Below are 11,127 nucleotides of genomic sequence, written 5' to 3'. Positions count from 1 at the left end.
ATATGCAGTTTGTTTGTGGATTGAAACTGTTATGCAGGCGTATGTTGTGTACACTGTAGGTATGTGTGGTTGGACAAGAAAAACAAATACAACACATTTATCCCTGCATCATACCGAAGGCTTTACCGAGGGCCTAAAGCCTTCGGTAATTACCCAGGGCCATAAGCCTTCGGTAATTACCCAGGGTCAAAAGCCTTCGGTAATTACCCAGGGCCAAAAGCCTTCGGTAATTACCCAGGGCCAAAAGCCTTCGATAATTACCCAGGGCCAAAAGCCTTCGGTAATTACCCAGGGCCAAAAGCCTTCGGTAATTACCCAGGGCTTTTGGCCCTGGGTAATTACCGATGGCTTTTGGCCCTGGGTAATTACCGAGGGTCAAAAGCCCTCGGTAAAAGTAGCAACGACGTATTTACCGAGGGCTTTTTGACCGTCGCCGGGCCCTCGGTAATTGGCCTTTAGCGACGGCTTGTGGCCTTTTCCGAGGGATTTTGGCCTTCGGTAATGCCCTTCGTTACTGTAGTCACTGGCAACTGTTGGTCCTCATTCTTAAACAATGTACAGTTGTATTGTTATGTTCGCTACACAGGAAGATGAAAAATGACTTGAGAAACATGCTTCAAGGGTAAGTGTTTCGCCAAAAATGACTTTGAAATTCATGTTGACCTTCANTTTTTATGATTTGATAGTTATATTAATATTAGTTTGTGTTTCTAATGTAAATAGAGTAACGGGTAAATCTCAAGGTCAGCTAAATCAAGTCTTGTATCCAAAGGTTGGGTGCATTTATAGTTTTAATTCATTTACTATGTTATTCAATGATCTTAATTTTTTACTATATTTAGTTTGTTGTTTTAGGGTAACAAGCAGCTAGATTCATGGGAATGTGGCTTTTATGTGATGTCTTGAATTAAGACTATCATTCGAGCTGGCATTACAGATGACTGGAATGAGGTAATCATGCCTACCTTCAAAACATTACAAATCAAATTTATCTTTGAACATATATCAAACCATAATGAATCTTTCTTAATTGTGAGCGCTTCAGGAGTTTATATCCTATACCAGAAGACACAATAAAGCAGCTAAGGCAGGAGTGAGCAACTTATCTTCTTCAAAATTGGAACTAGGAAGACTTATATTTGTTGTTGAACATTACTTAGGTTTAGTTTAAGTTTATAATTTCATAGTTTTGGTCTTCGATTGGTTTTTAGCTAAAACGCAAATATATGTTATAAAAAATTGTTCTGGGACAATTTTCTATTTTTCAGGTGTGACTTTATTGTAAAAATAAATTATTTAAAAAAAAAAAAATACCCAGTAAACGTCGGTTAATGTCAGGCCCGACGTCTACAGACGTTTGTCAGTGCACAAACAAACGTCCAATGAATTACAGTGGACAAAACGTTTTAGGGTCTATAAACGTCGCATCTGGATACGTCAAATGTCTATATAAACGTCTATTGTAACTACATCCGACGTCTATGTAGACATCTGTGATATATACATCTGACGTCTATATAGACGTCGGTTATATCCTGTCCGATGTCGCATTAAAGTCACCCACATAGACATCAGTTCCAGAAGTGATATTAAAAGTCTAAAATAATCAACCTCTAAAGTCCTTTCTATACTAGTGTTTTTTATACCAGTCTATAATACCCATGATTTTATTCTTTAGTTCTTTGTTTCGTTTACGTTTTTGCAATATGTGGCAATTGTTATAAAAAAAGAGTTTGTTATTGTATTGGAAAAAGCTATTTAAATATTCATGAAGAAGATAAAGAGCATTGTTATTAAGCTTGTTGCAGATTTCTCCTCCACAAGTAAAGGAAGACTTTAGTCTGCTTTAGGTTGTGGTTTTGCACGACAAGTTTTCTCCCTATCTATGAATAGATGTCAAAGGTTCCTCTCATAACACATTATCTTTTCTTTCTCTTGTTCTTTTTCCTTTCTTTCTTCTTAAAATCCTAAGTTATTATTTTAAGGGTTTATCTTGCTAGTTTCTAAAATCTTTGAAAATTTACAAAATTCGTATTTGAGAAACTTACGCCATACAAAAAAAATATTTAAGAATAATTAATCTACACACCTAAAAAAGTCTATTTTATTTGTGTTCTTTTTGTCGGTGTGGGTGAAATAGGTGAAATAGTAACCCATAACTACTTAGGCGGCCTTTTATTATTCTTTGCATGTAAAACTCTTTATATCAAAGTACATGCATATTATATACATGCATGTCTACATTTTTTTTCCCTTGAACGATGTAAAACGTTTATTTTATTTTCATTTAATATGTATATGTTACAACCTATTTAAATCATTATTTAATTGTTACAACTGAAACTATTTAAGTATCATAAAAATGGTTATATAAAGTTCTACGTTGTCTTATTTTATCAAGAAAATTTCGTAGTAATTAATATTATTTATTATTAAATTTAATTAAAAAGTAAATTAAATAATGTTACACGTCTTTCATCTTAGTAGAGAAGGAAGAAGAGGATGGTTTGAATGCAATTAAGAAAGGTTAATGCAACATAAATATAGTTTTATTGAATGGAAATAAAAGATTCCATAGAGTTGGAGCATAAGAAGAAGAAGAGAAGAAAAAGAACTACTGGATGGGGTGGGTGTCGTTGAACCTAGTGAGTGCCTTTTCCATCTGAGTCCATTTCTGCTCCAAAGTGCCAATGTATCCAATAGACATCCTGATGAGACCTGGGGAGATGCCGGCGGTCCTCTGCTCCTCCGCAGTCATCTCACTGCTGGTGCTGCTTCCGGAGCAGGACATCAGAGTCTCGTAATACCCCAAGCTCACCGCCATGAACCCAAACTGAACATCGTTTTGCAACTGGCTCATCAACTCGTTAGCCCTATCCACCGTTTCCATGTCGATGCAAAGAAGCCCCCCGTACCCGTATTCCATGTTCGCCATTGACTTCAGGAGCTCATGCTGTGGGTGCTCTTCCAGCCCTGGGTAGATCACCTTCACTCCCAGTTTCTTCAGCCTCGTCGCGAACACTAACGCTCGGTGGCTGTGTTCCTTCATCCGAAGGCCCAGGTGAGGAATTCTCTCTGACAGCTCGAACGCCACCTTCGCATTCATCGTCGGACCCAGCAGCATCAGAGCCCCTTGGTGAAGGTCCATCATCGAATTCACCAGACTCGCCGGCCCGCACACAGCTCCTGCAAATCCAAACATTTCACTATCAGCATACCAAAACCTGCATGTACGCTTGCATGCATGCATATATATTTATATATTTATATTTCAAATCACAGCAACAAATATGTTTAGGAGGAAAGGGACCTGCAATAATGTCAGCCCCGCCGCTGATGAACTTTGAGATGCTGTGAACCACCACGTCAGCACCGAGACGGGCGGGAGAGATGACCATGGGAGCGAAGGTGTTGTCCACCACCACGGTCAAGCCTTTCGCGTGTCCCACGCGGCACAGTTCCGGAATGTTGGCCACCTTCAGGCTGGGATTGGCCACGGACTCGAAGTACAGTACCTTCGTCTTCCCTTCCACGACGGCGCTCTCCACGCTCTCCAAATCGTCTATGTCCACGAAAGTCGTGTTGATGTTGGATGTCCTGGGAAAGAAATGTGAGAGCAGGGCGTGGGTCCCGCCGTAGAGCGTGTTGGACGCCACCACGTGTCCGCCGGAGCTGCACAACTGTAAGAGCACCGAAGAGATAGCGGACATGCCGCTGGCGGTGCAGTAGGCGGCCTCTGTGCCTTCCATGGCGGCCATCTGGCGGCCCAGGTTCAGCACCGTCGGGTTGAAATGGCGGCTGTAGATGAAGAAGTCTCGGTCTGGGCCCAGCTCGCCGGCGAACATTCTGCGGAGGGTCTCCGGCTCCATGACCGTGAACGTGGCCGAGGCCTCAATGGACATGTTGACACCGCCGTGCTCCCCGAACTCGTGACGCGTGAGGGCCAATGCGGCGGCAGGGTCCATGTTGCGTGCCGCATTCTTCCTCTTGGCATCGCCGTCCGAAAGTACATCGTTGGTGCTGCAACGCTTCCTGTTGGCCACCGCGTTTTCAGCCATGATAATCGGAAAAGGGGGCGACAGAGATAGAGAGAGATTGGATTGAGGAAAAGATAAATCGTGGAGAGGACAGGACTCTCCCTCTATTTATTTCTTCCCTGATACCCCTCCTTCACTTTCCATCCCATTTTTTGAACCTGGACGTGATATTTGCGCATGTGCTGAATCTCCTAATATTAGCCTTGTTATTATCAACAATTAAGACACCATTTAATTCCCTATTTAATGTTTCACGAAACCCTAACATACACATCAAAAACTCATAACAAATAAATTAAAAAAAAATGCATCACAACGACTTACAATGTCAGAAAATAGACAGTAATTAATTATGAATGAAGATAAAAACTCTGTTTTTATTTATGATTATGAAAAAAAAGTAGTGTCGAAGTTGGTAATTTGATTAAGAAAAAGAAAAAGTGACACAGTTTGATTTGAATACGTGATAAGCCTTTGAAATTTAGTGGACAGGAGAGTTGTTGAGTAATTTCCACCACACACTAAAGCTTATCATCATCCTCAAACAGTTTAACATTTTGACCGTTCAAAATTAATTATTTTTGAATTAAAATACATAATGAAATATATTGATATTTTTCGCATTGTTAGATTATTACATGTACTATATCAATAATTTATAATACTATAGTCAGTAGCTTTTTTCAATTTTAGTATATTTATTATGTAAGACCGTAAGTTATATTTAAAGAATATCAACTCTAATTTTATTTTTACTTATTTTCATTTTTTAATTGTGATTTCTGGTTAGCTTACTGTTTTTAAAATATGTAAATATATATAGATTAAATTTTATAAAAATATATTTTATTTTAATTTTATAAAATAACATTCTTTCAAAAATAATATAATGCAAATATTTGCACATTACCATATAATTAAAAAAAAAAAAAACTGAATTGCTAAAAATTGTCATGAAATCATATCTGTACTTTTCTACAAGTACATTATAAACATAAAGATTTTTAAAATTATTAATGTATAAAAGTTAAACTAATATTATTTTAAAAATTTAACATTAATCATATAATAAGACTGGATTAAAAGTGGGAATAAATAGTGTAAAAGTGAGAGTTAATGTTCTTTAAATATTTGGTAAATATATGGTACTGATATGCGGTGAATTGTCATTTTTCAAGAGCTCAGTTATTGTTTCTTAATGGAAAATTTTGAGCTCCAAAGATAAATAGAATGAAGATTACCTGGAAAATATTAGATTAAATATATATTTTTTTCTCTAAATTATCATATGATTTTGATTTTGATTTATTTTTTGAATTTTGTTTTATTTTTGTTTTTTTTTCTTTTAGAAATTTTCGAATTTAGTTTTTTTTATTAGAGTTGTCAAAACGGGTAACTCTGCTCGACCCGGTCTGACTCACCACGGGTTGGTCACTTAGTGAGCCAACCCAATCCGGCTCATTTATTAGCGAGTCAGAAAAACTTGAACCCACCCCGACCCACCACGAGTTGGTGGGTAAACGGGTTGGCTCACTGGCCCATTTAATTACATTTAAAAAAAAAAATACACACTTTCTGTAATTTAAATTTAAACAATTTTCACTCCCAAAAAATCATGTTAAAGACAATTCAAAATAATAATAAAAATTACAATATAATTCAAATGTCATCCAAAAACAAACACTAGAAACATACAAATAAGTTTCTTATATTCATCATTTTTTGTTCTTGTTGTAACCCTTGACCCTTGTTCTTGTTGTCTCCAAATTCACTAATAAAGATTTTTCTGATATCAGAACAATTCTGACAATCAATAAAAAAAATATTAGTCAATAAAAAAAAAAGAGAACAAGTACTCAACAACATCAAACAAAAATTAATAGTTTAATCTATAACATAATTTATCAAATTCAAAGATATCAAAAAAAGCTTATTCAAATAATGTATACTCAAATTGTTTAAATAAAATGAACAAAATTTGATACAAGCATGTCAGAACATGAAAAAATCATTCCATGTTTTCAAATTCCCCAGAACAAAAAACAAATTTACAAACCCTTATTTTTGTCATTATAGGGTTTTTGAAAAAAATAAAAGAAAGAGAAGTGAGAAAACAAAAATGTGGAGAAAAGAGAAGAAAAAAAGGAAGGGTGTTTTACATGCTCCTTGAAGAATTTCAGTGAAGGGAGGGTGAGAGCACCGTCAAATGAGAGCAAGTACCATGAGAGTGATTTGTGAGAGCAGAGGTTACTTTTTTTGGTATACACAGTGAGTGAAGAAAGTATTTTATTTTTTAGGGTTTCATAAATAAAATAATAAATTGAAAAAATAAAATTAGGTAGGTGGGTTGGTGGGCCAACCCGGCTCACCACGGGTTCAACCCGCATGAGCCGGGTCTAAATGAGCCGGGTTGAAATCTGACCCGCATATAAGTGGGTTGTATTTTTCAAACCCAACCCGACCCGAACCCGTGACGGGCCGGGTTGGCTCGCAGGTTGTGACCCATTTTGATGGCTCTATTTTTTATGACTAATGATATTAATTATTTTTTACATAGAAAACTATGTCACATTTTCAACCCGTTTAAGATATGTGTATTATGTTCTTAAGTTGATAAGATAGCTCAATCGCAAACGGTGTGTCACGTTCCTAGTCTGATAATCATTTCCTTCTGATAAGAATCATACATCACGCTGATATGTTTGATATACTCAACTCTGATATGCTTCATTTTTAATTGTTTAAGTTAACAAGCTCTGAAACGCTTTGATAGTTTTAAGAAAATTTGATAGCTTTGAAAATATGTAAAATCACATACTATGTCCTGAAAATCTTTTCAAAATCATATACACACTTTAATACATATGCCTTGAAAATCTTTTCAAAATAATTTCGTTTAGCATGTGTATTTGTTAAACATAAAAAAATTGAGAGATTGTTAAAACAATATTATCTAGCGACTAGACCGTCTAGCAACTCAAGTTTTGAAGTTTAATAAACAACATTAAACTAAATATCACTGATTAAGGCCGTATCTGAATGAAATTTAATATGCAATTAAGTGCAGTATAATACTAGGGAGTGACTCCTAGGTCATCTCTCAAGGACCAAATATGATTCAGGAATTAGATCAAACACTTGGTGGGTAGGGGGTTTGTGAAGAGATTTTGTGAATGGAATTTAACTAAATTAAACACAAATGCAAGCACAGATTTAAAACAGTTGATCATTAACTCAAATGCATGCTTCCAATCACAGGTTAACCAACAACACATTACTCTAACCCCTAATCCAACACAAGCTAACCAATTAAGCGATAATTAACCATGTTTTCATAAAAACGACTTAAGCAAACGCTATGCACAAATTCAATCAATTTTTGCACCATACAATACAATCAACTAAGCAAAGATTAAACACCAATTAGACAACTAAGCGTATACCCAATCGCAAGCACAAAACATGTTCAATATTGAGCCAAATCACACTAGTGTAGAATCGGCCTTTAACGTTACCCCTTAGACGTCGGTTAGGCGGTGGCACGACGTATATTAATGACCGGTGGCATTTTCGTAAATAAGTTGGGCATATAAACATCAGTTAGGAGGGGCCACGACGTCTATAATATTATAGACGTCACGGCCCCTCCTAACTGACGTCTATATGTCTGCCAGGTAGGTGAATAATCATTATTTTCTGCCATATAGACGTCAGATCCCTCCAGCCACACGTCTATATACGATTATAGACGACAGTTCCCCTAGTAACTAACGTCTATATGCCTCGCGAATAATAATTTTTAAATCATAAAGACGTCACATTAGTGAGGGTCCGACGTCTATACTATTATAGACGTCGATCCCACACAACAACCGAAGTCTATTAGATTTTATACTGATACACGAACCCGCGAGAAGTTACGCTCACTGTTTCATCGTCTTCCTCACGTTCTCTCTTCGCCATTGCAATTCCAGGTTTGATTTCTCTCTTTTCGACCATTTAAATTTACTTTTACTCCGATTAAATTACTCTTTGATGAAATATCTTCCATTTGAACCAATTAAAATACGTTTTGGTGCAGTTCTTAGATGACGTTTTTTACCCTTTTTGGCCTACGTTTTTGGGCGTGCAGTCCTTAATTTCCCTCCATTTCTTTTTGATCTGCTAAAAAGGTTAGCTTCTTTATTGAAAACTCTTATTATATGCGTGTTATTATCTTTTGTGTATGCATGTTATTGGCTTTTGCGTTTGTATGTTTTTGGGTTTTAGATATACATGTGTTATTGGCTTTTGAATATGCATGTGATAAATTTTAGTTGTGTTATTATAATTGGCATGTTAGATATCAAATCATTGAGTGAAACTTAGTTCCCGTTTGAAATTTAACACAAACGACTAATCTTTTAATCGTTTGTATTAAATTTTGAATTGTCAGATTGGACAGTTTGGAAAAATTATTTTTCATAAATTTGCTATAACATGTACGTTGGAGATTATGCATAAGATTGATAAAATTTCGGTTCAGTATTTGTGTTGTTCTCCGGATGCATATTTGATTGTGGTCATCCTGGACTACTCTCATTTCGTGTATTTCGGAGACCAATGCAAAATGCTACCGAACTCTTATCAAATTTTTGATATGATAAATTTTGGAGGTCGTGCTCTCTCTCACTCTATTAATCTCTATATGAGTTGAATAGTTGGTAGAATATCAAAATACCTACTTTTAGAATTCCCATATGCCAAAGAATACACTAAACAACAACAACAAATTTCTCCTTGGATTGGTTCCAACCATTCTCATATCATATTATATACAAACCATTATTTTAACATTTAGATAATCACACATATAAAACATATCATATGAGATATATTCAAATTTAATTAAAATTCTAATATTTTCACTAAGCCACAAGATTTTCTCGCTTAGTGAGTAGTGTTTGACATTTCACTTGGTCAGCCACCAAATATGTTCGTTCCATGAGTAATGTCTAATAACACACTCGCTTAACCACCATATTTACTCCCTTAGCGAGTAGTGCCTGATAGCACACTCGTTCAACCATCAGATCTGCTTACTCAGCGTGTAGTGCTTGACAGAACACTTGTCTAGTGACTAAATAGCTTGCTCAACTAGAGTACCACTCGAACCTACGTATTTAAATTCTCCCAAAAGTCGTCCAACAAGCATATTATTTCCTAACAATTGTCAAGTCAATGAAATATCTTATTTTTGCCTCGCCTAGAAAGTATATTCTTGCCTAGTGACTATTAAATTAGCAATTCTCTACCGTTAACTTCACCCAGCGAGTATATGCTCGTCCAGTGAGTCTGCATAATAGAATTCTACAGATTTATACCATTTCAGTCCTACAAAACGTCTAACACCAATGATAGATATCCTAAACAACCAACTATTAAATTATACACAATTGAACTATTCCATTCACCTCAAATGAAATCTTAACCACAAAGCATCTCAGAATTCCAACATATTAAAAATTAAATCACATTATCGCTAAAGACGATTCATGGTGTTAAGATTGTTGACAACACAATATCTATATCACTCTGGTTTTTTATGATGACAACACATTGTTAATAACACACATATTTTGTTGTTGTGTTACATGTTCGTATGCTTATTGTTTGATATATTGTTGAACATGTTTCTATGTTATAATGCTATGTGAATACATACTTATTGAGCTTGTACATGTTACATCATATCTGGTTGCATTACACATGTTTTAAAGGATGAAAATCACATGCACTCTTGTGAACTTAAAGCTGTGTGGCAAAGCTGCAGTAAAGTCAACTCCAGTACTAATTGAATTGACTACACTAAAGTCTTTGTACAGATTTTTAAAAACAGTGCTATGTGAGATTTTGTGAAGGAAAAAATTTCAAAATTCTCTGACATGTCGAAGTCGACTGTGTGTGCCACGCATTCGACTATATTAGTTATTTGCTTTGAAATTCTGTTATGCTCATGAACAGTAACATCTATATTTTTAAAAGTTAGTTGAACATTGAATGAAAGTCAATTGTATTGAATGAGAAGTTATTTTGTTTGACTGTATGCTACTGGTTTAACTAAACTGTTATAAATGTCATAACCTAGTCGACTGAATTAGTAGCATATTCGACTAAGGGAGCGTCTGATTAACAGAAATCTATAAATAGATGAAATCCGAAGTTATTCAGAGACTTTTGGACATTTGAAGATCTAACATTTTCATATTCTTTTTCAGATTGTTTCTCTGAGATTATAGAGCTCCAAGAACTCTTCAAGAAGACGGTGGTGATCTTGCTTGAAGGAGATTCAAAGGGAGATTGACTGCGCGCTCACTGCTTGATCACATATCTGCACATTGAGGTGTTTTCTGGCTGATCAAGATTCTTGTTGGCATCCGTTGGTGATTGTTATGGTTACCTGTTGTGATTACAGGGGATAGACTCGTGGAGTCTGGTTCACTTTGAGGATTGTTCAAAGTGGTTGGCAGATTGCAGGAGGAGGGACATCTTGCTGCAAGTCTTGTTGTGTGGTTTGTCTATATTTTGTTAGAGGGTTAGAGAGGTGTTTTATATTTTTGACGTGGAGGTCTTCTATAAAAACCTTGTTGTAAAAACCTTGACCATTATAGTGCATTTGCTTCCGGGTACAGGAAGGACATTGGATGTAGGCATTGAGGCCAAACCAGTATAAAGACCAGTGTTTGAAATTCTCTATCCCTGCTCTTTTAATGACAGTCGACTTTATTATCTGCATAGTCAACTACGATTTTCCGCTGCACACGAATTTTCATTACTTGCAATTCAAGAAAGTTTGTAAAGTTTTCTACTTTGATTTAAAGATTGCGAAAAGACTCTGATTTTGAAAACCCACCAATTCACCCCCCCCCTCTTGGTGTAAAAAGAAGCCTACCTATTTTCTAACACATGGATCGTAACACATTTGAATAGGTCATATTTCATTAGACAACTCAATTACACAAATCAACTACCATTGAAGCATAAATTCAGCAATTATAACTTGTTCATGAGTTTAAATCAATGCAACTAGCTCCTCTTACCTGATAGATGA

At 35.9% G+C, this 11,127-nt stretch overlaps 1 protein-coding gene across 1 annotated transcript; it reads right to left on the bottom strand.

The window, feature by feature from the left end:
* Window positions 1-2,527: 2,527 nt before the first annotated feature.
* On the bottom strand, window positions 2,528-4,282 carry LOC106775326 (methionine gamma-lyase). Its single transcript, XM_014662436.2, has 2 exons — window positions 3,311-4,282; window positions 2,528-3,186 (listed from the first exon to the last, which is right to left on the bottom strand). The coding sequence occupies exons 1-2, from the start codon at window positions 4,056-4,058 to the stop codon at window positions 2,615-2,617; spliced, it is 1,320 nt and encodes a 439-aa protein (XP_014517922.1). The 5' UTR covers window positions 4,059-4,282; the 3' UTR covers window positions 2,528-2,614.
* Window positions 4,283-11,127: the final 6,845 nt, after the last annotated feature.

Source organism: Vigna radiata, chromosome 10, assembly GCF_000741045.1.
Source record: "Vigna radiata var. radiata cultivar VC1973A chromosome 10, Vradiata_ver6, whole genome shotgun sequence".
NCBI classification, from domain to species: domain Eukaryota; kingdom Viridiplantae; phylum Streptophyta; class Magnoliopsida; order Fabales; family Fabaceae; genus Vigna; species Vigna radiata.
Note: the sequence above shows the minus strand (reverse complement) of the source record. Positions and strands in the feature narration are given on the sequence as shown.